This window comes from Rasamsonia byssochlamydoides (assembly GCF_041956645.1).
Source record: "Rasamsonia byssochlamydoides strain NRRL 3658 unplaced genomic scaffold VTN77scaffold_61, whole genome shotgun sequence".
Taxonomy (NCBI): domain Eukaryota; kingdom Fungi; phylum Ascomycota; class Eurotiomycetes; order Eurotiales; family Trichocomaceae; genus Rasamsonia; species Rasamsonia byssochlamydoides.
The window spans coordinates 25426-53423 of NW_027192444.1; the positions used below are offsets into that span (position 1 = coordinate 25426).

The 27998-nt window shown below is 49.7% G+C and overlaps 10 protein-coding genes across 10 annotated transcripts; 5 read left to right on the forward strand and 5 right to left on the reverse strand.

The window, feature by feature from the left end:
• Positions 1-941: 941 nt before the first annotated feature.
• VTN77DRAFT_7550 (uncharacterized protein) lies at positions 942-2216 on the forward strand (the record flags this gene model as incomplete). The annotated part of the gene is made up of 3 exons (XM_069423951.1): positions 942-1188; positions 1283-1956; positions 2031-2216. 3 exons carry the CDS (start codon positions 942-944, stop codon positions 2214-2216), a joined length of 1107 nt encoding a protein of 368 aa, XP_069275319.1.
• A 635-nt stretch (positions 2217-2851) lies between these two features.
• VTN77DRAFT_7551 (uncharacterized protein) lies at positions 2852-3159 on the reverse strand (the record flags this gene model as incomplete). The annotated part of the gene is made up of 2 exons (XM_069423952.1): positions 2852-3051; positions 3132-3159. 2 exons carry the CDS (start codon positions 3157-3159, stop codon positions 2852-2854), a joined length of 228 nt encoding a protein of 75 aa, XP_069275320.1.
• A 1720-nt stretch (positions 3160-4879) lies between these two features.
• On the reverse strand, positions 4880-7465 carry VTN77DRAFT_7552 (uncharacterized protein; the record flags this gene model as incomplete). The annotated part of the gene is made up of 7 exons (XM_069423953.1): positions 4880-4998; positions 5103-5319; positions 5387-6433; positions 6480-6748; positions 6807-6921; positions 6977-7036; positions 7088-7465. 7 exons carry the CDS (start codon positions 7463-7465, stop codon positions 4880-4882), a joined length of 2205 nt encoding a protein of 734 aa, XP_069275321.1.
• Positions 7466-7997: 532 nt separating this feature from the next.
• Positions 7998-9592, forward strand: VTN77DRAFT_7553 (uncharacterized protein; the record flags this gene model as incomplete). Its single annotated transcript, XM_069423954.1, has 7 exons — positions 7998-8205; positions 8270-8388; positions 8455-8526; positions 8585-8755; positions 8808-8926; positions 8988-9204; positions 9266-9592. 7 exons carry the CDS (start codon positions 7998-8000, stop codon positions 9590-9592), a joined length of 1233 nt encoding a protein of 410 aa, XP_069275322.1.
• Positions 9593-10635: 1043 nt separating this feature from the next.
• VTN77DRAFT_7554 (uncharacterized protein) lies at positions 10636-12279 on the forward strand (the record flags this gene model as incomplete). The annotated part of the gene is made up of 4 exons (XM_069423955.1): positions 10636-10948; positions 11008-11114; positions 11177-11760; positions 11847-12279. 4 exons carry the CDS (start codon positions 10636-10638, stop codon positions 12277-12279), a joined length of 1437 nt encoding a protein of 478 aa, XP_069275323.1.
• A 924-nt stretch (positions 12280-13203) lies between these two features.
• VTN77DRAFT_7555 (uncharacterized protein) lies at positions 13204-15598 on the reverse strand (the record flags this gene model as incomplete). The annotated part of the gene is made up of 3 exons (XM_069423956.1): positions 13204-14811; positions 14862-15271; positions 15331-15598. The coding sequence occupies 3 exons, from the start codon at positions 15596-15598 to the stop codon at positions 13204-13206; spliced, it is 2286 nt and encodes a 761-aa protein (XP_069275324.1).
• A 1639-nt stretch (positions 15599-17237) lies between these two features.
• VTN77DRAFT_7556 (uncharacterized protein) lies at positions 17238-20178 on the forward strand (the record flags this gene model as incomplete). Its single annotated transcript, XM_069423957.1, has 4 exons — positions 17238-17759; positions 17813-19459; positions 19524-20093; positions 20167-20178. 4 exons carry the CDS (start codon positions 17238-17240, stop codon positions 20176-20178), a joined length of 2751 nt encoding a protein of 916 aa, XP_069275325.1.
• Positions 20179-22856: 2678 nt separating this feature from the next.
• VTN77DRAFT_7557 (uncharacterized protein) lies at positions 22857-24158 on the forward strand (the record flags this gene model as incomplete). The annotated part of the gene is made up of 5 exons (XM_069423958.1): positions 22857-22969; positions 23025-23220; positions 23282-23663; positions 23722-24069; positions 24130-24158. 5 exons carry the CDS (start codon positions 22857-22859, stop codon positions 24156-24158), a joined length of 1068 nt encoding a protein of 355 aa, XP_069275326.1.
• A 350-nt stretch (positions 24159-24508) lies between these two features.
• On the reverse strand, positions 24509-25972 carry VTN77DRAFT_7558 (uncharacterized protein; the record flags this gene model as incomplete). Its single annotated transcript, XM_069423959.1, has 2 exons — positions 24509-25392; positions 25525-25972. 2 exons carry the CDS (start codon positions 25970-25972, stop codon positions 24509-24511), a joined length of 1332 nt encoding a protein of 443 aa, XP_069275327.1.
• A 411-nt stretch (positions 25973-26383) lies between these two features.
• On the reverse strand, positions 26384-27987 carry VTN77DRAFT_7559 (uncharacterized protein; the record flags this gene model as incomplete). Its single annotated transcript, XM_069423960.1, has 9 exons — positions 26384-26482; positions 26543-26878; positions 26933-27091; positions 27147-27288; positions 27346-27437; positions 27495-27589; positions 27641-27703; positions 27760-27773; positions 27833-27987. The coding sequence occupies 9 exons, from the start codon at positions 27985-27987 to the stop codon at positions 26384-26386; spliced, it is 1155 nt and encodes a 384-aa protein (XP_069275328.1).
• Positions 27988-27998: the final 11 nt, after the last annotated feature.

The window sequence follows — 27998 nt, forward strand, 5'->3', positions numbered from 1 at the left end:
TCTATTGATCTGTGTTCGCACCCGGTTCCTACTAGGATAACTTTTTTTTCTATTACGTAAACTCTCATGTTGTCTTTTCCTTTTTTTGTTCCTTGGTTCTTTTTTTTTTAACGTTCGTTCATTTTTTTTTAAATCGCTTGTATATATATATTCTTTTTGTTTCTTTTATTTTGCTTGTTTCCCTTCCTTCATACCTATCACGAATAAATTTATGGTGACTTTGCTGATGACCGAAGGAAAGGAAGTCAGTCAAAATTAATGTCCCGTCTTACTTAGTTGCCTAGGGCCTAAGTTGCTCCTCAATCTGGAGTACAGGTAGTAGTATGTTGCAACAGTATGGAAAAACTACACAGCTAGATAGTTTTGAATCGAATCTGGTAATTGGATTGAAAATACGCATAAAGGTGAATATATAGCTGCGTGCTACAACCTAATCCTGAACGGTCTGGTGGTGATGGATCTCGCTACAGAGTATGCTCGATGTGATTCCAACTTCTTGACAGTATGTCACCTGGGACCTGGACCTGGACCTGACCTATCCCGCGAGCCTTCAGCGAGGAATCAATCGTTACTGTTGTATCAAGAAACTGTCTGAAGATCAGAGTTAGAATAACGAATATCGGAGGATGCCAGGCATATCCATGCCGGCAACTGACTAGTCCCCATTGGACAAAATTAAGCTCCCGTCTTCGATGGATGCGGGCAGGTGGACCGTGGATATACCTACCTAACTAGGTAAGTGTAGCCAGATAAGATCGTTATCAACAACCTCAATCAACAAGGCAGGCGATAATCAGGATTCAGGACAGCAGCTACCTACTCCGCACCTGGTCCAAAATCAACCCAACAGAAAGATGAGAACGAGACTCACTTAACTAGCACTTACACATACACTCTCTAGCACTGAGAGGAGGTAATAATTGGGATCTAAGGCAGCCATGATGGCAGCAGAAGACGCCAAAGAAGCAACTGCAACTGCAACTGCAACTGCAAATGTGATTGCAAAAGCAAGAGTTCTCATCATCGGCTGCGGCGGAGTCGGGACGATGTGCGCGTACAATCTCGAGTTGGGCGGTAAAGCCGATGTGACCGCCGTGTTGCGATCCAACTTTGCTGCCGTCGAACAGGATGGGTTCTCGATTGAGTCGATTGAACATGGGAAGGTGGAGGGCTGGAGGCCTAGTGAGAGTAAGTCTGTCAGAAATATGTCCATCTGGCTTGCACGAAGTTAGGAAATGCTTGGCTCTCGGATAGAAGAGCAATAACATCAACTATACCATAGTAAGACGAACGATACCCAACGTTCATGATGACACGGAGAAATTCGACTTTATTGTAGTGACGACCAAGAATATCCCCGACATCCCTCCCACTGTCCCTGAGGTCATTGCGCCTGCCGTCACAGACAGCCACACCGTCATCATGCTCCTCCAGAATGGCCTCAACATCGAAATGCCGCTGTTCGCTGCCTTTCCCAACAATGTGATCCTGTCAGGGGTGTCCTTGATTAGCGCGACGGAGACCCATCCAGGCCGAATCGTGCATGATGACCCCGACCGCTTGATTGTAAGTCCCTTTCGAAACCCTAAGGGACGGTTGTCGTCAGGCGACACTGGGGTGGATAGGGAGCTCGCGGCGGCAAAGAGATTTGTCGACATGTACAGCGCTTCAGGAAAGGTCTCATGCGAGCTGGACGAGAACGTGGGCTTCGTTCGCTGGCGCAAACTCATCTACAACGCGAGCTACAACTCCGTGTGCGCCATCCTGGGCATGGACACGACTCGCATGCGATTTGCCAAACAACCGCTGGTAGACCTGATCCGGCCCGCCATGTGGGAGATATGGCACACAGCATGTGCGGCCGGATATGAGCTTCCGCGTGATGTCGTCGAGGAGATGGTGGATGTCGACTCGTGGGCCTTTTTCAAGCCGAGCATGCAGCAGGATCTTGAGAAGGTAATAACAAGGAGAGAAAGTAGAAAACTCCTTGGAATAATCTCACAGGCTGACTGCTCTTTCTGACTCGACAGGGCAATTTTATCGAATTCGAGAACATCGTTGGTGAGCCATTGCGGGAGGCTCAGAAGCTGGGCGTTTCGACGCCGACATTGACGGTAATTTATGGAATGTTGAAAGCGCTGCAGTGGAAAATACGCGAGCAGAAAGGGATGATCACGGTGCCGCTTCAACGGCCAGAAGACCTAGACCTGTCATGACTCGTCCGTAGCTTCTTTCTTTCTTTCTTTCTTTCTTTTCGAGGAATCCAAGTTAGATGTAATAGATATCTATTATATATGGCTCTTAGTATATGTTAGCTCCTAAGACTTCTTTTCTTGAGTGCTGTGTATGAGACACTCGACAAAATATAATGATAACGGATGGGCAGTCTTCAAATCTGCACAACATGTGCATCTTCTTGAATCAACCCATTTATACATGCAAGATAAATATGAAACGAGGAAACCTCTCAGAGAAAAAAAAATAATAGATAAGCAACGGACATCATGCACATGTCGAACTGCAAGCCCGCATTAAAATGTAAACAGAGAAATCGTGCAACAAAAACATATGAGAAATCCCGTTGACGCTCATCGGCATCCTATACGAGGAGATCGCAGGGGGGTTGCATGGTTCCCCTGGAGACGAGAAAACATAAATCTGTACTAAGCCCATCCATGCATCATCTGGCGTTGCAGAGACCCTGCTGCCAATTAATTAATTTCGCCAAACACTGAATCGTGTCCCGAAACTCCAAGTCTGAATGACACCTGGAGCGGAGGAGTGACATTAAAAGGTTTAAACCAAAACTCGACATGGATCCAGCCACACGGACCGGGAGTCATCAACGTTTTTATCGCGAGAAAGAGGATGTGGATCGACCCCAACCCGAGGGTCGCCAGTAACTGCCCGTCGAGTGCTTTGATACGGTCCCTGAAGGTGACGGACTATTCGTGTAGATGTATTCTCCGTCAACATATTGCGCATCTGTGTGGAATGTGGTGCGGTTCTTCCGGCGGGTATACCGCTGCTCGAGTCGGTAAAGCTCGAGTTCTGCCACATCAAGCATTAGCAACGTGGATCTCATGACGGAAGTCTCGTAAACATCAATAGGAATATCGACTGGTACATACTTGCTTGCAATTTTTCGATAAGACCCATTGTAGCTGATATAGATAGATTCCCACTCCACTGGGTAATGATACTCTCAAGCGTGCTCTAGCAAAAGCACCCCCTCTCGTATATAGCTCCAAGACGTCGTGACTTCCTGGTCGAATCGTCTCAATCGAGGCGTAGATTTCACCGATTAGAAGCCGCTGAGCAGTGTGATATGTACTGCAGCAGACGCCTTTCCGTGCTTTCCGAGTTGTTCGGTGGTAGAGGTGGACTTTGGATGTGCTGACTCCGCAAAGTATGGATGCTTCTTGGAACTCCAATCAAGCAGGGCGACCAGTGGCTGCTGGCGGAATTTGCGGAACGGCCGTGAACCAGAGACAGAGAACTCAGGCAGCAAGCCTCGACAGGGGATAAATGAGATGTTGAATTGAGGACGTCACCAGCCACAACTCAACGGAATCGATCTGATGGACGGGGTGATGCAACCCTGGTCTGGGAAACGATTGTGGGGAGAAACGCAAACGGAAAGATTAAAAGAATGAATGGCCGTAGTCGGCAATAATAATTAATGACAGTAATGAGCGTAACGAACGACGGTAGTGCAAAAACACACCCCTCTCACAGAGATGAAGATGCGAAATCCAGGGGGCGGGACCATTGTTGATTCAATTGCGTCTTGAGTTTGACCACGAGGAGGCCGGCCTGCAGAGGCGGCAAGCCAGTGGGGAGAGCAATGCAGTTCGGCACTCGGGAGTGGCCGACATCAGTGCCCCGGGCTGTCAGTGGCAGTCACTAATAGTCGCGACTTGCGCCTCTAGTTTCACGGTTCGTAGCTGCTGGAGCCCCTGTCAAGCAGCCTAATTACCTGCCTAACAAAGTTACGACGAACTCTCCTCGTGAGAACGCTGGCGCTCGTGCTCGTTGCTGGTCCGCGCGCTGCAACCAACCGTTTTCCAGTGCCTCGGTAGTTTGTACCACCAGCATGCAGGGGGCACGTCTGCGAACTGTGGTGGGATTCTCAAACGACGGAGTTTCCAAGGTACTAATAATAATTCCCCGATTACCCCATGGAATATGGAGTCGGTCTAATTGCCTTACCTTGGTTGTATCTATCATTCGTCCATTCCGGGGCTGTACGGAGTACGGATACAAGTACCCCATACTCCGTCTGAGGACGGTGATAACATCATATTATGACTCGATTGGCTTATAATAAGCTTCTGCTTCAATTCCAAGCTGGACGCCGTCGCTCTGGGCTGAGGTCCAGAGCAACACTAGCAGTCAACACATGGCGCTAATCCATCTAGACCAGGGGAACTCGTGCCTGTTCATCAGATTTCAACCTTAACAACATCCAAAGTCTATTGTAGTCCTGACTATCGAAGGCTGAGTTTATTCACGCGCATTCTGTAATTTTACAAACTCGGTCGAGTTGTGAATAATAATGTACTGGCCCAGATGAGCCCTTTCGGCTATATGTATGGCCAAGAATGAACCCAAGAAATGCACTGTTCAGTCCATATCAATCGGGACGGAATAGGCCGCCCAGTTTCCAACTCCGTATAGCGTACGGACTCAAATAATTCCGTACCACATCCTCATTCCTCCATTCTGCTTAGCTAGTGCCAAGCACGCCGTATCATAGTTGATCCGTGTATGGACCTTAGCTTGTGACTTCGTGTCGAGCCCAATGCCCTAGGTGTAATGGTGCATGATGCGCGAACGGCGTCGTTCGCCACTTGCCGATACTGTCGATCGCACCTCTTTATTTCGCTTTGCTGTCAGGAGCTGATGGGGTAGGCTCGGAGGAATCTGTGTTTGCTGCCTCCTCTAGCTCAATATTACGTTCAAGTTTGGCGTCTTGCGCCAGGGAGAGTTCCTGGGCTACAATTTGCAAGACAACCACATATTAGCATCTATCCATTCTACAAAGGAGATAAAACGAGCAGCCAGGGAACACGGGATTGCAACAGCTTCAGAATACTTACCATTCCAGAGTTCCGCATAAATTCCATCCAGCGCGAGCAGCTCAGCATGGGTGCCTGTCTCGGCCACCCGTCCATCTTTCAACACCAGGATCTGGTCGCTGTCGTAGATGGTCCGCAGCCGGTGCGCCACAAACACACTCGTGCGGGCTTTTTCCTTGATGATGCTGTTGATATTCTGCAAGAGAGCCTGCTCCGTGTATGTGTCAAGCGCGGAAGTCTAGGACAGAGAAGTCAGAGGAAACTTCGTTAAATTTTCCGAAACACCATGATGGGTAAACACTAACCGCTTCGTCGAAGAACAGCAATGGCGGGTCCTTGAGGATCAACCGTGACACCGCTAATCGTTGTTTCTCGCCGCCGGAGATCATCATGCCTCGTTCTCCCACCGCAGTCTTGTACCCATCGGGTAACCGTTCGATGAGCTCATGGATGTGTGCTCTCTGAGCTGCCTTCCTCACCTCCTCGTCAGAGGCATCGATCCGTCCGTAGCGGATGTTATGCTCGATGGTATCGTTGAAGAGAGGGGTGTCCTGCGGAACAACGCCAATGGCTTTCCGCAGACTCTCCAAGGTGACATCACGTACGTCCTGGTCGTCGATCAAGACGCGGCCTTCCTGGACGTCATAGAAGCGGAACAGCAACCTCAGGATCGTCGACTTGCCGCAGCCACTGGGTCCGACAATGGCAAACTTCTTACCGGCGGGAATCGTGAAGCTGACATTCTTGAGTATGGGCCGGTCAGGATGATATCCGAAAGTGACGTTCTCGAATCGAATCTCGCCTCCGCGGGACAGGTCCAGAACCTTCGCGTTCGGACGTTCCTGAACGCTCACGTTGACCTTTTGTAAGTTGAACAGGGTTTCCATATCAAGGAGAGACTGTCTCAGCTCACGATAAACCGAACCGAGAAAGTTCAGAGGTACTGAGAGCTGGAAGACTAGCTGGTTGACCATCACCAGGTCTCCGACCGTCAATGTCCCGGTAGCCACCCCATCTGCCGCAAGATACATCATGGCTGCCAATGCACTGGAGAAAATCATATTTTGCCCGGAGTTCAGGAAAGCAAGAGACGTGGTCACCTTGATAGACGCATCCTCATAAGCCTTGAGTGCCTTGTCATATCTAGCAACCTCATACTTCTCGTTATTGAAGTACTTGACGGCCTCATAGTTGATGAGAGAATCGACCGCTACGGTGGCTCCACGGTTATCAGCTGCGTTAGCCTGCTTTCGGAACTTCGTCCGCCATGACGTAGTTGTGATAGTAAACGCCGTGTATGCAACCATTGTTGCTGCTGTGATGGCAGCAAATTTGAAGCCATATTGATACGTCTTTATCAGTCAGTCAAAAATCCTTCGCCCAGGGAAGAAGACATACCAAAATACTGCAAACCATAGATATCTCCAGAGCAGTAGGAAACACATGAAACACCATTGACGTGAGTAGAAAGCTAATGCCCTTGGTTCCTCGGTCGATGGCTCTCGTCAGACCACCAGTTTGCCGGGTAAGATGGAAATTCAAATCCAATCGCAGCAAGTGGTTGAAAATATTCCCTGCCACTCTCCGGATGGTCTTTTGAGCAACGCTGGCGAACACGGCATTTCGAAGTTCCTGGAACAATGTCGCCCCGATTCTGGTGGCGCCATCTACGGTAGAGTGTCAGAACACGGCAATTCTTGTAGAAGGAGAAAGTCCCAATCATACATGCGACTATCATTGAGCCCGCAACGGTCCAAGCGGTGCCTCCCACTGCCGCAACGTCAATATTCATGGAGTCGACGATGTTTTTGAAGTAAAATGGCACTTCTACGTTCAGAATCTAGTAATGTTTCGTTAAGTAATGATTGTGGGAAGGGTTAGCAAGAGGATCCTACCTTTCCTCCAACCAGCAGAGCAAGGGCCGTTCCCACGCGAACTTTTGTACCCCAATCGTCCTGCTCAAGGTTAATGATGGCGCACTCTTTTGAGACATTATGGCATCTTACCTTTGGCCAAAGATACTTTGCCATTTCCTTCATGATCGCCCAATCTACCTTCCTTTGCTCTTTAGCGACGACCGTAGTATCACTGAGAAAATCGCCCTTCTTCTTTTGCGACTTCGCAGTTTCGGGACCCTTCTGCTTCTGGGCGACATCGCTGGCGGCGGGTGTAGAGGTCTGAGGAGTCACGTCCACCGGCTTTCGTGGCGACGGGGCTTCATAGCCATCTTGCCTCTTCCACAAACCCCCATTTGTGGTGAAAATACGCAGCTGGTCCCGATTGTAGATAGTCGTCCGCTTCGGATGGCGCACCGCACCAGAACAGGCAGTCGTGGATCGCAGCGACAGGCGCGCGCATGGCGACCTGGCCGCTCTAAGCAGCATGGTCGGCGGGCGGAATAAGCTGTCGACCTGTCTCTTCACGGTGCTTTATTCCTCATATAAGCCCATCGTGAAAGAGCGCGGGTGGTTCCGTATCTCTGGCTATTTGGTACGCTCCGGATTCGGACTTTTCGGAGGAATTGAGTGGTTCGGACCTTGTATCGTATCGCAGTCAGTTTTCCGCCCGGGGCCTGAGGGAAGAAGGATGCTGAGAATTTTACCTCTTACTGAGTGGTAGCTCTCCTCCTAGAAGAGAAGAACGATCTTCCTACGAGATTCCTTCTAGGAGGAACTCGATAATTCGCCATGATTGTCGAAAGCCGCGCAGCGATGTCGTGATTGATCGGACCCCACTGCAAGCTTCCAAGTTGTTTGCGTTGTTTGTCTTGGCTGTAATTACTGGCTAGTAATTTTACCGCTTCGTGACAGCAGATATTATTATCGATCGCGGAACTGACGTAGCCGCAGTTGCTTTTTCTTGTCGCCATTGCTTTCTTCTTGCTTCACGTTGCAGGCCCATGATCCTGTCATGGCCATGCGCCGAACTCTAGAGCGGGGCGCTTTGGCTCTTTGTAGGGCCCAAGCCCTTCCTCGCCAAGCCAGACAGCAACTCGCTACGCCGTACAATGGATGGCAGTGTTCGAGATGCATTCAGATTCGAGCCGCGCCTTTGGGAGAGCCAAGTACGGTCAATGGGGTTAATCTACCAATCTCCAATCCTCCGAACAGCGCTGTATCTGCCGGTAAATAAGTTCCGATAGCTTCCAAGTTTGTTGGTCTTCTCGCTCACAAGCAACGACGCCTTAGATGCCAGATTCGATGTAATCGGTACTCCGTATTCGATGCTCTCCGTTTCTCTTTCTGCTTCGCAGAACCTTTACACGCGACGAGGCACGCTGGTTGGATTGAGCGGAAAGGCAGATAATGTATGACTCTTAGCGACGCTTGAATTGTACGCTGCTGATCCTAATTGCGTGGGTGACAATTACAAGGTGATTTCGAGGTTGAGCATACTCGAACCTTTCCGAAGGGCTGTCGTCGGGATACCGTTTCTATACCAAAAGGTCGCTTCACAGACTCAATTCCAAATATTGATGTTGTGACATGCTGACATGAGACCAGATATCTTCCTCAAGTCCGGTAACTGCCTTGATATCGGTTCAGTCGCCCTTGACCTCTTTCACGGTCGTCCATCTCAATGGGACGGTAGATTGGATGATTGCGCAAAGGCGAGCGCTGCTCGCGTGGACTGGTCATTCGTTGTTCATACGGCCGACCATCAATACGAATCTGGTTTGTCAGATCCGACACCTGAAGTGTAGAATGAGCTACTGACGTCTCGAAGAGCGTTGTCCATTGGGGAAGTTCCGAAGTAACCGGGCGAGGACTTCTCGCCCTCGTGGGCAATGGACAGATATATTCAGTGGAATTAAGGGCGGGGGAGCAGTATGTCGTTCACCCTAGGTGAGTCTGATCCTATCTACATCCCTTCGGGTCTTTAGGACGATAAACCAATGCGCGACAGCAATGTTATTGCGTATACGATAACATCCAACCCGCCACGCCCGTACCGCTTCAAGTCGACATCTCTACGCTTCCAAGTTCCAGACGTGCGTTTGCCCGAGATCCTCACGAAGTCGAGATTCATCCGCGACATGGCCGCGTCGGATACATGGAAGACGTCGATGAAGATTTTCCACCGCATCCGGACATGGGCCCGGAGGACGATATGGGGCGATAGGGTAGGTGCACCCACGAGTATTGAACTGACACGGATCGATAAGCTGACTGCTCGCAATTCAGCTTTTCCTGCAATTCGATGGCCCTGCAACTATACTCGTGCAGTCGCGCGCTGCTCGCGTTCGCGACGTCTTGAGTGATCGCGAAGTCAACGAGATTGCCGACGCACCGGCTGGAGTGACCTATGATGCTATCAACCGACTCGAAGATAAAACACAGCCTGGCCGGAAAAGCGACTATCAAGTTGCTGCGGAGGAGGCTGTGTCAGAGGCACCTGTCCCGTCGCGGTCAGTCGAGCAGCTGACGAACGAGCTCAAGGGAACAAAGCAAACTATCGCCACCATCAGAGACGGGAAGGTTGAATTTGAGAGGCCAGGATCGACGACGTAGAGGCGAAGCAAGGTCTCTAAGTAAGCGCATTCCATTTTTCGGATTCCCTTGTTGATACCAACTTCCTGGCGGATACAATTTTCTTGCGTCAAATTGAGGAGGCATGTCAGATCAGCTATCTTGACTCTGCTCCTCCTCCAGCTGTTTGAGTTCATGATTAGTGAGAGAGCATTTGATTCGAGTCTCATGTACTGTATGTATGTACAATAGTTTACATCGGGTTCGGAAAGCGAAGTCACTACGGAGTGCCTATTTAGGTAACCTAGGTAAGCGGCGGCTACTGCCGCATCGCCTTTTCAAAGCCCAATCATCGCTCCAGATTAGAGGTGGTAGGCATTAGCAGGGCCCAGGGTCCAGGGACCTTTAGGCCTAACTAAACTAAACCTCAGGAACGGAGTCGGGCACCTGTTTAGGTAAGCCGCTTGCTCTTTCGGCCTTCTTTAAGTCCGAGACTCGAAGTGCAGTCATGACAAAGCTCATGACAGCGGGAGAAGACAACTGTCAACCCCGACAACGTCAGTATTAATAAGCGACTCTGCGCAATGAATTATCTGTTGCTGGTCTAGTGACCATTCCATCGGATATAATGATAATTTTTTGGTTTTTTTTCCTTAGATAAGATGGTGGTAGCAGTTAGTTTCGGAAATATCCAACGAGTTTAGTTCGGATTTAATATACTTAGTTGGACTTTCCGTCTTTACAATACTCCGTAGCCCTGGAGTAGTAGTTCGATTTCCAACTTTCTGCTCTCTTCTCCTCTTTCCCTTCTTTGCTCTCCTTTTTCTTTTCTTGTTTGAATGGACTGTTCTTTTATTTCTAATCGACTAATACGCTGCACGTCTTGTTGCGGACTCTGCTGAAGTTTGAGCCGTTCTTACTCCGTATATACTTCCGCCTCATCTGCGATCACGGCTATAACTATATCCGATTTGTTTCAAAACAAAATAGTTGATATCATCCTTTGGGGTGTCCATAGAATCGAGGCAATCCTAAATTGTTGACTGTGATCTCTGTTTGAGATTCCAGAGAGATAATTATCTACGATGGCAGCGAACAATCATGGCGACCCTCCCGGACAAACCCCAGCTCCAACCTCCTCTAGTGAGAGCACCGTCTCCGTCACATCCAATCTTCACCAGGGTAAAGATGCTGAAGCTCCTCCGCAACTCGGGGAACCAGGCCAGCTACAAGAATCCACGAAGGAACCGATCAACGACCCAGAAAAGGCTCAAAACCAGGCCAATGTGAATGCAGGCCCGCCTGCCATGTCTCCCGCGCCAGATGGAGGGCTCGAGGCGTGGTCCGTGGTCGCAGGAGGATTCTGCGTCCTTTTTGTTAGCTTTGGATGGATCAACTGTATGTTCTCCCATTTGCAATTGCGGCAGGCAAAGAATATAATGCTTACGAGTCGTCAGGCATTGGTGTGTTCCAGGACTACTATCAGACTCATCAGTTGAGCAACCTGTCTTCTAGCACCGTGGCATGGATTCCGTCTATTGAAACGTTCATGATGTTCCTTTGGGTCCGTCTCCTTCGGAGTCTCATGCAGATAGACGTTGGTTTGGTTGCTGATAACTAGAACAGGGACCGGTTTTCGGGAGAGTGTTCGACAGCTACGGGCCCCGATGGCTCCTCTTATGCGGAAGCTTCTTCCACATATTTGGCCTGATGATGACCTCGATCTCTTCCGAGTATTATCAATTCATCCTTGCCCAATCGATCTGCAGCGCTCTGGGAGCATCCGCCGTATTCTTCGCTTCTACAACCTCTGTATCTACATGGTTTCACCATCGTCGTGCCCTGGCCCTGGGTGTGACAGTATCCGGATCCAGCTTGGGAGGCGTCATCTTCCCCATCATGGTGGACCGTCTCGTGACGGAGGTCGGGTTTGGATGGGCGATGCGGATCTGCGCCTTTCTGATCCTCTTCCTGCTCATCATCGCCAACCTGACGATCAAGTCGAGACTGCCCCATCGCCCGAAGAGAGTCGTCGTCATGGAATTCATTCGCCCGCTCCGGGAGATTCCATTCCTGCTGTTGATCTCGGGCTCGTTTCTCTTTTTCCTGGGCATGTTTTTGCCTTTCAACTTCGTCATCTTGGAGGCTGAGCGATGGGGCATGTCTCCCAGTCTGGCGAATTATCTGATTCCCATTCTCAATGCGGCAAGGCAGGTATTCGTCGTTCCTCCAGACATAGCGCTTCTACACTGTGTCCACATATGGCGAAAACGCGGCTAACATGCCTTTTCACCAGCATATTCGGCCGAACTATACCAGGCTATCTCGCCGACCACATAGGCCGCTTCAACATGATGGTCCTAATGACCTATTTCTCCGGCATCATCGTTCTCGCTCTATGGCTCCCATCCAAAAGCAACGCACCCATCATCGTCTTCAGCGCCCTCTACGGCTTCGGTTCAGGCGCCTTCGTCTCCCTGGGCCCTGCCGTCCTGGCGCAGATCTCGCCCGTGCGTGAGCTCGGTATCCGCCAGGGCACGTACTTCGCGATCATCTCCATCGCCGCGCTGATCGGGAACCCGATCGGTGGCGCCCTCGTCCCGGACGTCGTAACGGGGGAGTTCTGGAAGTTGCAGCTCTTCACCGGTGTTGTGATGATTGCCGGAAGTACGATGATATTGTTCGCGCGTGTCGCTGCTGGTGGGCCTAATCCGCTTACGAAGGTATAAAACGGTTGTCTTCAGTTTCTTTTTTTCTTTCCTCCCTTTTTTTCGGTTTTTTTTTTTTGCCCGGTTGAACATGATAATTATATCAAGGGACATACATACCTGATCTGGCTGGGCCCGTGCACATACGAGCATATAATATTGAGGACATGGAACGGACTTGCATGCACTTCTTCCTTTCCCTTGTTTCTGGAAGGGTTCAATTGAAGTCCTATTATCTATCTTAATCATATACATAATTTCCTGTTCATCTATCAATTCAAAGGATGGCAGATGCTAGATGCTAGATGCCATTACACTTTGTACGGAGTATGTATGTAGAGATATTTTGAATACATAAAAATAGAATAATAGTCATGACAGTTCGGTACCAGTTCCCGATCTAAAATAGTGTAGTCAAAATCAGCAATATATAAATAGATAGAATGGGTAAATGCATAGATAGCATCGCACAGTCTGCGCTGTGAGCATACCTATTTATTATATAGTGTGCAGTACAGTTCTTGACTTGAGAGAGAAAAAAGTCACCCTCTAACGGGAAAGTAAAAGGCTTATCTATTAGAGGAGCAATCTCTATCTTTAACACCAATCCAAATCTCAGGTTTCTTTTCGAACGGGAATAAAAATGAATCAAATTGGTTTTGCTGTCAGAATAATTCCTAAAAAAAGAAGAAAGAAGAAAGAAAAGAAATAGAAACAAGAAACAAAACAAAAGAAACAAGCCAATATTAGCCAAATGCAACCAACCAACACCAACCTCTCCAGAACGCCTTGCTAATGATTATATACGCTAAAGAAATATTGAAAAAAAAAAAGCAAATGCAATGCAAATGCAACCGGGTATGCAGAGAAAGAAAGCAACCGAGAAACCCACAACTTTCCCCAAAATAAATGCATCATGCATCAAAACTCCACATGCTCGATCAATCACACCACAACGCCACTTCTCATGTTTTGGACGGTTTTCATGCCGACGCCCTTCAGCCTTCCCAGCTCCGCGAGGCTCTTCACTCGCGCTTGGGAAATGCCGCTCCCAGCATCTGCGTTCTCCATTTGATGATCCATCTCGCAGAGACAGTCAACAATCGCTTCAGCCTTTTTGGCGCCAACCCCTTTCAGCAGCTTGATTTGGCTGACATCCCGGGAGTTGATAATAGATAGCAGATGAGCAGTTCGCGGTGAGTGGACTTCCTCCTGACTGCTTTGAAGGTCCGCAAGATCGCTCGGGGTCTCTGTCTCCACACGTGGTGACAAACGAGCTTTCTGAGACCTACCAGCTGTCCGCTTTTGCTTGGACCTGACGCTGAAGCTGTCGTCGTCATAATTGGACTCTTCGGCCTCTGAGTCCATGTACTCTTCATCGCTCATCTCCGCCGTACGTCTCGCTCGGGCTCCTTTAGGATGCTTCTTGACAGATTGTGTGCCGCCGCGTTCATATTCATCAACGGTGTCAGCTTGCTTCTTAGCCCTAATCTTCTCCTCCAGAGCGGATATTTTCACGGCCAATTTCTGGTTGTGTGGGAAGAATGGCAGCGCAAGCTTGTACATCTTCAATGCGGAGGAGTCTTCGCCTCTCGCATGGTGCTGTTTTGCCATGAGAAGATATGATAGCCCTTCGGCTCGGGCATCTTCCGTTCCCTCAATTCGCTTTTCCAGAAGTTCAAGGCGGCGTTGGACCTGTTCATTTATCTCATTCACCCGAGCTTGGTGCTTGGATGAATCGTCAAGAGCTCGCGCGGCTAATATTTCTTCGACTTTCTTCTCTACCAACTCCTCGATCTTTGCAGCAGAGATATCCTTGTGCGTCTTTGGACCTTGCCTTTCAGGTTCTGTATATCTCATGGTTTTAGCTGGACGTGCACTGGCGTCAAAGGTGTCTGAATTCCGCTTTAGAGACGATGACGATGAGCGTCTCGGTGCTTCAGGTTTATTCACGACAGTGTGGGACTTCGCCGGCTGCTTGTCAGAATACACGAAGAACGCCTTCACAGGCTTTTTCTCATCTTGCTTCGATGGATCTTTCACCGTGAGATTCGCATTGACAGACGATGTCAACGGCCGCAGCGGCTGACGCTGCTTTAAAGCGGCTCCTGAGGGTCGCGCAATCGGCCTGGGAGGACCTTTAAAGATTGGCTCGTTTTCCACTTCGCGCACTTCAATCTTCTTGGTGCGGTTCGCAAAATTCAGCGAACTAAGTGTGTCCAAGTGGTAAGCTCTCACAGGCGCAAGGTTTAAGATCATGAGGGTCAAGCCATTGTTCTGCCCCAACGACAGGATCCTCGTCATCTTAGATTCTCGATAAGGGATTCTCGGATGCTTCTTGCTAATGGCCTCCACACACTGCGCCAACACGAACAGACTTTTGTTGATACTGGCTGATTCCACCATGCGCTCTTTGTCATTTTCAGTGCGACGGTTGTCTTCTGAGCCAGCCAAGTCAATTGCAGAAGCAGTGCTAACCCGCGTGTGTTCTCCAGTGGTCACAGAGATCTTGACACACAGGATGGCATGAGATCGAGATGAATGCGCATTGAGCTGCAGCTGTTAGTGAAGCATAATTACCAATTGGTAGGGTCCTACCTTACCTTTGTCGCGGAGGTGGATCTGTTCGTATTAGCTTGGTCATAGAGGCTCTCAAACTCCTTCAGACTGGTACATGGCCGCTCTGTCAAGCCCACAACGACGGTCTTGCCTCCATTATCCCTGAGGGGTAGCCCTGCTAACGTCCTTTTCTCTGGAGGTTCAAAAAGATCGTAGACCTTGTCATTGTATATTTCGTAATAGCTCATAGAGATCTCGACTTTGGTGGCTCCTTCGGAATCCTTCTCGATTTTTCGGCTACGCCTGTAGATACTACTCAGAAGCCGGGGAATGACGCCTCGATCAGCGAGACTTTTACCGCCTCTCATCGTGTGCGTCTTTCCGGTCCCGGTGACTCCGTAGGCGAATATCGTTACGTCGAATCCATTGAAGAGGTGTTTTACCGTAGGAGCAACTGCCGAAATCTATCAGCGCAATGGTTCACACACTTCAATTGCGACTTCAACGACCAACCTTCAGCGTCAAAAATCTCCTGTTGAGTCGTATCCGGTCCATAAACTGCGTTGAATTGAAAAACGAACTGTTCTCCCTCATTTTTGGGATTCGGAATCCTGATAATTGTCTCCCTGTCCTTTAAAGCAGCCGGTGTCTTGCTGTCCGGCGATCCCTTCTTTGATTTGGCCGGCTCAGATGTGGTAGAGCTACCGGTGCGAACGATGACATCCAGCTCCCGCTCGGACTTAAGAAGAGGTCTCACACGCGCGACGACACGGACACTCATCTTTCCAACTACAGGATACTCAATGATCCTGTTCGGGCTAATATGTCTCCTCTCAGTTGCTTCACCTCCGCTATCCAAAACCCAAGCCGGTAGAATTCCAGTAATAGTCGTTTCCTTCCCACCTTGTGGAATTCGGCTAAACCACTGGACAGGCTCGCTATATATGGAATAAAGGCATAGAAGAGTGAAAGACAATGGAACCGAACAGCAACAAGAAGGAATGCGCAAAGTCGGAAAAGACAGAACGCTCCAAAAATGGCTTCAAAAAGATACCCGTTTATAGGGTATATCTCTGCGAAGAAAAAAGGGAAAAAAAAATCAACTAAAATGCGGAACAGAAGACCTGAGAGGCTGACATTGATATTATTGTCGGGTTGAAGAGAGGACATTCTCCTAGAACAGGATGTGTGGCTTCTGATGATGGGGGGAAGCTGCGCGGTTGCCAGAGCAACGCCGACACCTAATTTAGCAAGTGCAATGTCCGACACCCTTATGTCTGGGCTTCAGCAATCATACTCTACAGAGTATTGCCATGTGGTCTGTGAACATTATTATTGGTTCTTTCTGAAATGCTACTACTATTTGACAACTCAATCTTCAGCGTGTTGCTTCATCATTGTCCTTATAGGGCTTTATAGGACAGTCTTCTACAATAAGATCCTCAGATGTGACAAAGACTCAGCAATAATGCCATCAAAGAGCACTATAAGGAGGGCTTAAAGTTTAGACCTGATTCACTACTATCAGTAAACTTCATTTTGCAATAATCTCACATGCTACCTAGCATACCAATATTATTATTGCATGCCTATAAGAGCCAGGTGTAGAGATCCTCCTGGTGCTTGTTCCAAAGTCAAGGGCAAAGGGGGAGAAGTGACCAGTCTGATTGTAGAGCACGCATCTAAGGTGAGAACTTGGGGACATCCCATCTGGAGAGATTATCAGAAGACGATATTAATGTGTAAACGGAGCGTGAGAGGTAGCATGTCTGTGTGGGTGATGTTCCTCACAGCCGATGAAGTCATACAGCCAGAACCAAGTTCAGTCGGACAGATCAAGCCTGCAGCCACATAACACAGAAAATCACCTTTCTCATAACAGGGATCCTAAATGGCCTTCAGCCTTGATTCTAGCAATACGTCCAAGAAATCCAGGCAACCGTGCTGTCAATGTTGACAACTTCATGGTTTTCATGGGGCACGGCATGGCATCTAGATAATGCGGCAGCGGGGCTGTGATTGGCCCGACTGCTCTCCTGCAGCCGTAAAGGCCACCGTACGCCGTACACCACGACACCAAGCTCAACAGGCGGCCCTTAGCAGTCTCTCGCCGTTCCTTTGCCTCCGTACAGATCTGAGAACCACACGGCGGCCGATTCTCTACACGGGGCCTGCCAGATTTGTACTGTGTCGAGCTGAATTGACGGTCCTTCTCGCATAACTTGCCTCGCTTCCTAGTACGATTCACCTATTCCCCCCGCATCGTCGTGTGTGTGCGATTGAATCGGGCACTAACTTGAAGGCATAGTGACCCTGTAACGACCTCCGCGTCACCCAGTCCACCCCAGACTTTCCCTGGAGAAGGCTTCGCATTCGGTAACGCATTGTTTGGCCCGCCGGACACAGCACTCAATCCCTCGATGGCGGCACCACAGGGAGGTTATCCTCCTCAGGAGGGCTACGGTCAACAGGCATCGCCTGCGCCTGACTACGGTTCGCCGGCCTCTGGCACAGCTTCCCAACCTCATGCTGGCGGGAGAAAGAAACGTGCCTATGCGGGAGAGGCATTCGAGTTCGGTCAAGGGGCCAATGCAGCCCTAGGAGGACAACAAAAAGGTGGTGGCGATTACGCGGCATATGCTGCTCAAGCCGCAGCAGCAGGATATCCACCACCCGGATATGGCGCAGATGCTGCCGCTGGCTACGCACAATCTGGTGTTGGAGGGTACCAGCCTCCTGCGGCTGGTTATGGTGTGGCCCAAATGACCCAGCAGTTTGGCCAGATGGGTGTGAGCGATACGCACCAGGTGCCACCGCAGCCGGCTCAGCAGGCACCGAGGGCGGTTCCCCTGAATCAGCTGTATCCCACCGATCTTCTTGCCCAGCCATTAAACGTCGCGGAGCTCGATTATCCCCCTCCTCCGATCATTTTGCCTCCAAATGTACGTGGTAGTCCAAAGCGAGCGCGTTGTTCAAGATACTGACCTCAGAACAGTCGACCGTTTACCCTTCTCCTTATGCAAATTGTCCTCCAAAATATGTTCGATCAACTCTCAATGCTGTTCCAACTACGCATTCGCTCCTTAAGAAGTCCAAGCTACCGTTTGCTCTGGTCATCCAACCATATGCATCATTGCATGATGCGGAAGATCCCGTCCCCATCGTTCCTGACCAGGTCATCTCTCGTTGCAGACGTTGCCGATCCTACATCAATCCCTTTGTTTCCTTCCTCGACCAAGGCCACCGCTGGCGTTGTAACATGTGCAATTTGACCAATGACGTACCCCAAGCGTTCGATTGGGATACTACCTTGCAGAAACCAGCGGACAGGTCGCAGAGGCCCGAACTCAACTATGCAGTGGTGGAGTTTGTGGCACCGCAGGAGTACATGGTTCGCCCGCCTCAGCCGCTGGTCTACCTGTTCTTGATTGATGTCAGTTATGCCTCCGTCATGAATGGTCTTCTCGCAACCACTGCTCGGTGCATCAAGGAGAGCTTGGATCGGATACCCAATGCGGATCGAAGGACCAGACTTGGATTCCTTGCTGTTGACTCTAGTCTCCATTATTTCACGATTCCAAGAGATGGTTCAGAAAGCTCGGACCCGAAAATGTTGGTTGTCAGTGATCTCGACGAGCCGTTCCTGCCAATCCCTGGAGACCTTTTGGTCACCCTGACCGAGTGTCGGGAAAACATCGAGTCCTTCCTCGACAAACTGCAGGATATGTTCCAGAACACACAGAATAACGGCTGTGCGATGGGATCAGCTCTTCGTGCCGGATACGCGTTGATCTCTCACATTGGAGGAAAGATCACGGTGTTGTCATCCTCCCTTCCCAATATCGGACATGGCTCTCTCACCGTCCGGGAAGACAAGAAGGTGCTGGGTACCAGTAAGGAAAGCAGCCTCCTACAGACCGCCAACAGCTTCTACAAGAGCTTTGCTGTGGAGTGCTCCAAGGCGCAGGTGTCAGTCGACATGTTCTTGTTCTCTTCTCAGTATCAGGACGTGGCATCCCTGAGCAATTTGCCCAGATACACCGGAGGGCAGACCTACTTCTATCCAGGGTGGAATGCGGCCCGAACAGAAGACGCGATCAAGTTTGCGCGCGAATTTTCCGACTATCTCTCTGCCGAGATTGGACTGGAGGCGGTCCTGCGTGTGCGTGCCACCACTGGCTTGCGCATGAACACGTTTTACGGCAACTTCTTTAACCGCAGCTCGGATCTCTGCGCGTTCCCTGCCTTCCCACGTGACCAAGCATACGTGGTCGAGGTTGCCATCGATGAGACTGTGACCAAGCCTGTGGTTTGCCTGCAGACTGCCGTGCTGCATACCACCTGCAATGGAGAGAGGAGAATCCGAGTCTTGACCTTGGCGCTGCCCACCACCCAAAATTTGGCGGATGTGTATGCCTCGGCTGACCAGCAGGCCATTACGACCTACTTCAGCCACAAGGCTGTTGAGCGCACCCTTTCAAGTGGCCTAGACTCCGCCAGGGAGGCTCTGCAGGCCAAGATCATTGAACTGCTAACGACATATCGCAAGGAGCTTGCTGGTGGCAGCGTGGGTGGTGGCGGTCTGCAATTCCCTGCCAACCTGAGAGCCTTGCCAGTCCTCTTCCTTGCGCTGATCAAGAATGTAAGAACGAACTGCTTAACGCCCTCCCCTTTTCATTTTTAGACGCTTTGCTAATTTGGGACAGCTTGGTCTGCGAAAATCCGCGCAGATCCCGACCGACATGCGGTCCGCGGCTCTCTGCTTGTTGTCCACGCTGCCACTGCCTCTTTTGATCCAATATATCTATCCGAAGATGTATTCTCTCCACGACATGCCCGACGATGCCGGTTTGCCCAATGAAAAGACGGGTGAGATCATTCTTCCGCCCCCGGTCAATTTGTCGTCCGAGCGACTCGTTCCATACGGTCTGTATCTCATCGACGATGGGCAGACCCAGTTCCTGTGGGTTGGACGAGATGCTGTTCCTCAATTACTGATTGATGTTTTCGGCGTCTCCGATAAATCGCAGTTGAGAGTGGGCAAGCAATTCCTGCCCGAGCTGGACAATGATTTCAATGAGCGGGTTCGTGCGGTCATTCAGAAGAGCAAGGATCACAAGTCCAAAGGAGTGGGCAGCATTGTCTCTCCCCAACTGTACGTTGTCAAAGAAGACGGGGAACCGGGCTTGCGACTATGGGCTCAGACAATGTTGGTGGAGGACCGCGCCGACCAAGGGGTCAGCTTGCAGCAGTGGATGGGTTCCTTGCGGGAAAAGGTATGTTCTATTTCCCCCCACCTTTTTTTTTTCAAGGTTGATATGGGTCTGACCGTTGTTTTCCAATTCATAGGTGGTACAGTAATGTTGAAGTCGAATTTTTGCTAGATCACGTAGCGTGAAACATCCGATCCATAATTCAGTTTTCTGATAGCCTTTCTTGTTCGTCCAGGTTTGACCTTGATGTGTCACTTTTAAGCCTGATCAATTTTCGTGTGTGCAAGTTAGAACACTGCAGTATTACTGCCTGGAAGTATCTCCGACTGTAAAGTTTCTGGAGCGTTGAAGTCGACAACCGCTCGCCACCCGATTTCATACCCTAGAAATTACTCTCTTTTCCAGTATAATCCTCCTCCACATCAAAAAAAAAGTCACGACTGCCACTCTCAGTAACCATACTGCATCCACTCTGAATAATCAGGTCAAGCCGTGTTTCGCTGGCGTCAGAACGGCCAGGTGGATAGGTCAATGGTTCGTTTCAGCGTCCCGAGCCGGGGCTCTTGATACTGAGATAAGTAGTTTAGCCTGGGCATGACCTTCTTTCTCAGCTTCGTCACGGGGTAAAGTCCAGTCGCGCCATGTTTCACTCGGAAACAAGAGCGAAAAGCGGTCGGCCTCCAGCCCACCAAACTCGTGCGACGGGTTCTTTTTATGACATTACCAGATCAGTTAGGATACTGAGACCGATCTGTATGCAGTAAATCATAAGCATACCGTGCTCTGTCGGCGTTGTAATAATATATAGCCTGCTTGAGCCTCAATTTGTCTAAGTTATTTATGCCAATCGTCTCGGTGGTACGCTATCTAATCTGGCCGCTCAGACGGTTGGTCACAGTCACAGCCACATGGCCGCGCATCAGCTCGCAGATGGAACAACAGCACGACTGCCTTAATCTCGCAAGTGCATGCAGTGCATCGAATTAAAGGCCGCAAACAGGAGGTGTCTCCTCGTGGATAGCAAGTCTCTCCTCCCCAGGCGCATCCCCACCACTAGTGTTTGAGAGTCTCGCAGTGGAGCTGCCATGGGTCCTCCTCTGCCACCGTCACTGGCCACATCGCTGTGACGAGGGTTAGACTGCTGTGTTCCCGTATGCTAGTCCGCGGCACCCGTCGCTGGAGATTGTCGCCGACCCAAGGTTCACGACTCCTCGAAATGGGAGATCATCCTGATCAGGATCTAGACAAGTGGGTTCCTGTTCCTTCACCATCTGAACTCGGCTGCCATACTCCATACATAACAAATCCTTTCTTCCCGGAGGTTTTTCCACGTTTTCTGTGGCCGTTGTGCTCAGTCCGTCCAAATAAAAGGTGCTAGCTATTGCTATTGCGGGGTAGCCCTCGGTCGCGATTTCTTTGCCGTCCAAACGTCCTGGCCGCCAACACCGCCAGTGTAAGCGCTCCTTCTTGTCTATATATTCACCTGTTGCTTTCCTTAGTTTGATAGACGCCAAGCCGTTATACTGGCAGCGATAACATATTGGATCAATTCACTCATCGACTCTACCTATTGTCTATTGTCTATCTCTTTGTTGCCTTTTTGCTCTCCCTATTCTATTGTTTGTCACCGGTCCGCGTGCGATTGCCCCACCTCATTCGTCGTTCCGCACTGCTCTTCGTCCAGCCTAACCGTTCCCATTAATCCAGGTTCCGGGGCACCGATTGTCATATACTTATACAAACGCAGCTTCGTGTATTCACCTCAACGAGGCTGCAGGAGGAGGTCGGCTGCTGGGTGTTCATTGTCGGTGGAGAAGCTCATAAGGTGTACCGGACCCGATTCGCTCCGCTTCTATTGATAGATATCTACTCCTATTGATAAATAGCGGCCTCCTGAGGTATTCACCCTGTCTGAACTTGCTGATGGCCAATGCAGTGACAATTAGAAGAACGATTGATTGACAACTCGCACTTTCTAGGGTATTATTTACTCCTCTCTCCTCTCTGCCCGTCCACATCTGACTAGGATCTCCTCTCGACACGATATCTCCTTAAACAATCATTCTGACGGAAGGCAAGAGCTCCGAACCCGTGCGTGATATCTAGGACGACTGTGTCTTCGTGCTGGTGCCGTGTCCCTGAACGTCTCGAAGCGTATCTGGACTCTGTGCGGGTGTAGATTGTCTGGGAAGACGTATACGATTCTTTGAGAGGAGGTCATCGAGCTTGCGTCGCTCTGGTGGAACCAGAAGCAAAAAGGCATATAATAGGTGCGTATATTCTCACGTATCTGCTGCTCTTCACCTCGAAATCCTACGATTTTATCTACTTGGAAGCCTTCAGCGTTATTTTCTATTCCAAAAGATCGTCTGCAGACTTCATTGAAAGCCCGTTGTGTCTCTTTTCAGACTCATCTAGACTAGAGTGGGGCAAAGGAAGCCTAGGGCTTCAGTGTCATTCACCTGTCGAGTCATTCACCTCTCTGGCTGGATATTATATTGTGTGGCTGGGAATCCTATTGTGACGAAATCTATTGTGTACTCTCTTTTGGAAGATAAAGTGAATGTCGCTTCTCTCCTCCCCTTTCATGCTCAACATAGATTCTGTGGCAGCTGGAATCTGCCTTTGATTTGAATCTTCTCTTCTCCTATTTCATTCTTCTTGGTTCCCCCATCTCTTCTTCCCTTTCGTGCTCAACCTCGATTTCTGTGGCGGCTGGTATCCTGCCTTTGATTGAATCTTCTCCTATTGCATCCTGCTTGTCCAATTCGATACACTGAACTAACAATGTACTCAATGTACTGCAGCTATCAACTGTGGGCCGCAATGGTTCAAGGACAGACTCCTCAGCAAGGAGGGTCAAGAAAGATCTCCTTCAATGTCTCCGATCAATATGACATCCAGGATATTATCGGAGAAGGAGCTTACGGTGTTGTATGGTAAGTTTTTTTTTTTCAAGAGATTATCATTTTTGAAAGTAGCTAACGATTTCAGCTCTGCCATCCACAAGCCATCGGGTCAGAAAGTCGCGATTAAGAAGATTACGCCCTTCGATCACTCCATGTTCTGTTTGCGCACTCTGCGCGAGATGAAGTTGCTGAGATACTTCAACCACGAGAACATTATTTCCATCCTTGACATCCAGAAACCTCGCAGCTATGAAAGCTTTACTGAGGTTTACCTCATCCAGGTCAGGCGAAAAATGCTGCAGTTCCAGCTGTTGTTTAAAGGGCTAACACCTTTCTCTTCAGGAGCTGATGGAAACTGATATGCACCGTGTGATTCGTACCCAGGATCTGTCTGATGACCACTGCCAGTATTTCATCTACCAGACGCTCCGGGCATTGAAGGCGATGCACTCCGCAAACGTTCTCCACCGTGACTTGAAGCCTTCGAATCTGCTCCTCAACGCGAACTGTGATCTGAAAGTCTGCGACTTTGGCCTTGCTCGCTCTGCTGCGTCCACGGATGACAACTCCGGATTCATGACGGAATACGTTGCTACTCGCTGGTACCGTGCGCCAGAAATCATGTTGACCTTTAAGGAGTACACCAAGGCGATTGATATTTGGAGCGTTGGCTGCATTTTGGCAGAGATGCTGAGTGGGAAGCCACTGTTCCCTGGCAAAGACTGTGAGTTCTGCCAAGTTAGATTATCTGTGTTTCTGAACCTGGCTAATCTCTGAAACAGATCATCACCAGCTTACTCTGATCTTGGATGTCCTGGGTACCCCAACGATGGAGGACTACTACGGAATCAAGTCTCGACGTGCTCGAGAGTACATCCGCTCCCTGCCCTTCAAGAAGAAGATTCCCTTCAAGGCTCTTTTCCCCAAGAGCAACGAGTTGGCGCTGGATCTGCTGGAAAAGCTGCTGGCTTTCAACCCCGCGAAGCGGATTACCGTCGAAGAGGCCTTGCGCCATCCCTACCTGGAGCCATACCATGATCCTGACGATGAGCCGACGGCCCCTCCGATCCCCGAAGAATTCTTCGATTTCGACAAGAACAAGGACAACCTGAGCAAGGAGCAGTTGAAACGTAAGAAGATAGACATCCCACTGTTTACAAGTCACTGCTAACAATGGTTTCTGCACATAGTTCTCATTTACGAAGAAATCATGCGGTAGATAGAAATTGGAATTGTCTTGTCCGTGGAGGGAAGGAAACATTGATTGCAGATCTATCGATCAGGAATAACTTCCATGTCAAGTAGCTAGCAGCAAGCAGGATTAACCGTTGGATATCTGTCCAAGAGTGGTAAGAAGGAGAAGGCTAGTATGTCAGATTGGCAGACTCAACTCACATTGAATATGAATTGAATACCCATGTATGTACCTGATCTGATCTGATGTGCTGTGCACGTCGTGTCGTGCCGTCTGATACTTGCTTGCTTGCTGTCTATCTGTCTGTCATATCCTTCCACTCTCTCCTCTTTCTATCTTATCTAGCAGAACGACCGCTCGTTCTTTATTCTATTCTATTCTCCTTCTTGCTTGTTTCTTCTTCTGCTTCTGCTTCTTCTCGCTTCCATGAACGCCTCAATACCCCTCCCGACCCCTTCCGGACTGGGCTTTTCGGCACAGACATCGGGCTCAAAGCTATATTTGGAACGGAGATGGTCTCTGGTTGTGGGGCCGATGGTTACGATGAAGCATCTTCTCCTTCTTCTTGTTGTTGTTCTCGTAGTATTTCCTCTGTTGTCGTTGTTGATGTTGTTCATGGAGCTATTATGATTATTACTTTTATGATTATCATCGTCATCATCATTATTGTGGTCATTTGGGGAAGGTAATAGATTAAGCGTCCTGAGCATGGCGTCGCATCCTGTTGGGGAGAAGACGACTGTCCACATCACTTCATCGTCATCATCATCGTCGTCGTCGTCTTCTCCTTCTTGGACATGTTTCTCATCGTCCTGACCCTGTTGTTGTTGACGACGACGACGATGTACTAAAAACCTATCACCCGCTTCAACAGCCGTTCGGAACTCGCTCTCGAAAGACGCCATCTCCCCCGTCTCGTAGAGGACCAGCTCATCGACCTGAATCCGATCCTGCCGGGGCAGGGATTCCGACATGAGCGTTCTGGGAATGATATCCCTCCGCTGCTCGCCGACGAGGAACAGGAGAGCCGGTTTTGTAGCATTATCATTATCGTCATACCCAGCAGTGGTAGTTCCCTTGTAGAGTCCATTGTAATGCTCCAATATCATATGCGCCAGCTTCTCCCCCGTCCCGGCTTCGTCGCCGTATATCTGTGCATGAGGGAGATGTGTGTCGCGAATCGCTTTCAGGGCGCGAGAGGTCGCTGGTCCGACGGCGTAGAGGATGAGAGAGTGCGAGGCGGCGGATGCGGTGGGAACTATCAATTGCAACGACACAAGTTAACAAAGATTCGTATCAATGGGATGGAATGAAGGAAGTAAAAAAAACAAGGCCTTAATAGTAATTAATTGCAAGACAGGACAGTATATAGGTAGATAAGAGGACATACCACCAACCTCATCAACCAGCACCTTCGCGAACCCTTCCACAGCCCTCTGACTCGTGAAGATCAACCCGCCATATCTCCTCCTGCCATTCCTGCCCTTTTCCCCTTTTGCTGGTGACTGGTCGTCAAGAAACGCCCCCTCAGTCACAAAATACTCTTTCAGTCTCTGCAGATTCGCCGCATTGAATCGGTGCTCTAGCACGGGGATGAAGATGGGTTCGTAGCCGCTGCTGCTGAAGCTGCCACTGCCGCTGTCACTGCCATTCCCACTGCAATCGCTGGTACTGGTTCTTCGGAAGTATTCCTCGTATCCGTCTGTCGGGGAAGATTTCGTTTTGAGGAGGAAGATGGGTGGTTTGGTGAAGGAGAAGTTTGTCCTGCCGTCGCCGCCGCCGCCGCCGCCGCTGCTGTCGCTGGTAGGTAATGATGACGATGACAATGGCGCTGTCATGGTTGATATGAAAAGAAAAGATCAAGTCACGAGAGTGAGAATTTTACGTACACATAGGTGGGTGATTGATGAGTCCGAGTCCGCGATAATGCGGGGAGTGCGAGTGCGGAGTCCACCATGATCCAATAACCTGGGAACGAAGGCTTCTCGAGTGACGCGATCAATTATGTAGATTAGATCTCTCTCCTAATTAATTACCTTTAAATAGCTGATGACAGAGGAGGTTTTCAATCAAATAATGGGAATGAGATATATCTAGACTCAAGAAATTATTTTTTTATTTTTCACTTTACACCTTCGGATTTACACCAATCCCTGCACGCACAAACGGAAGCTGGTTATACTCTCATCTTACAAAAGAAATCAACTGTCTAGTCGAGGTTATTTATTTACACATGAGAAATCAGACAATCACTGATCGTCCAAGACGTGCAAGTACTTCTTCTCTTCCTGCCTCTCGCGCTCAGTCGCCGGGGGCAGATCGTAATACGTCGAGCTTCGGTAGCTCATCTGCAAACAAGTTAGCGATAATGTAAAGATTCGTTACGTAAGGAAGTTACGGCTACTGACCAGGTAATGGAAGGTGAGGTTGCTGACTTCAGCTGGCTCGATACCAAGGTCCTTGAAGGTCTTCGCCGACGGGTCAATCTCCTGGTCAATGAATTCCCTCTCCACCTGATCGGCGTGCAGGGTCGGCCACCACAGAAGCTTGTTGACATAGTACGCGACAGGCTTCAGCAAGAACTTGGGCACGTTGATGTGGCGGCGATGCTTGACAATTTCACGGTCCACCAGCTCGGCAAGTTCGGCAGTCGAGTACTGCTTGGGCCCATACAACTCAAAGGTTTGCCCTGCGGTATTGTCGTCATACAACATACGCTCAAGGGCGGCTCCCACATCAACCACCTATGACAGTAAATCAGTGCGGAGTTCCAAATCAATCTCGGGACTGTCACTCACATGGACTGGCCAATATCTCTCTTGCATGTGGTTCGAGGTGAAGAGGTTTGTTACGCTGGCGAGCTTGTGGAGCAGACGATCCTCGAAACCGAACATCGGTGCAGGCCGCACGATGGTAGTCTCGGGGAAGATGGAACGCACAACCCGTTCTCCCCAGCCCTGTGGACAGATCAGCACCCAATGCCCAAGTAAAATTCAATTCCCTTGTACAAACCTTGGTCCGGAAGAAATCAGACGGCGAGTTTTCATTAGCATTGTACGAAGACACATGGATGAATCGGTCAACGTCGTATTTCGCGACAGCCTCCGCAATTCGCTCCGCGCCGTCGACATGGACATCCTCGTATGAGAAATTCCTGCACAAACGTTCAGAGACCCTTTTTCTAATCGCAATTATAAAACCAGAAACCTACTTGGTAGGGTAGTCGCGGCCGACAAGGTTGTAGACAACGTCGGAGTGACGAACGCTCTCTTCAATCGACTGGGTGTTTCGGAGGTCATATTCCTAAACCCGGTTTATAAGCACAGAATCCTCCTCGCGGGCCACTTCGCGTGTTCATACCATAAAGATCACCCGTCCAAGGTCACCAGTAAGCTTCAGGTGGCGCTTCGTCATCTCCTCCCGGAAGGGAACGACAACCGTACATCCCGAACGAGCTACGCGCTGTCAATTGAAAACTCCGAGCCACGAGTACACGGTACACCTACCCAGCCTGTTGACAATGTAGCGGCCGAGAAAGCCCGTGGCACCGAAGACGGTTGCAGTGTGGCCTAGAAACGCATTGAGTATGGATGTTAATTCTGGATGATCGTCAAGAATTGCGCACCTCCGAGGGACGACCTGGGAAAGCAGCCGTTAGTGATTCTCCACGATACCATTGCGCAATGACATTCTCTTACCGTCCACCCTGGACCTTAATGATCGGCTTTCCAGTTCTCGTGATATGAACATCCTGGATATTCCTTCGCTGTTGGAATTGCACTCGCGTGCTGGCAGGGGCGGGGGTCAATGCCCTCGCTCCCAGAGCGCTGTTGAACGCCCGGCACTTCTGCATCGTCGGTCCGC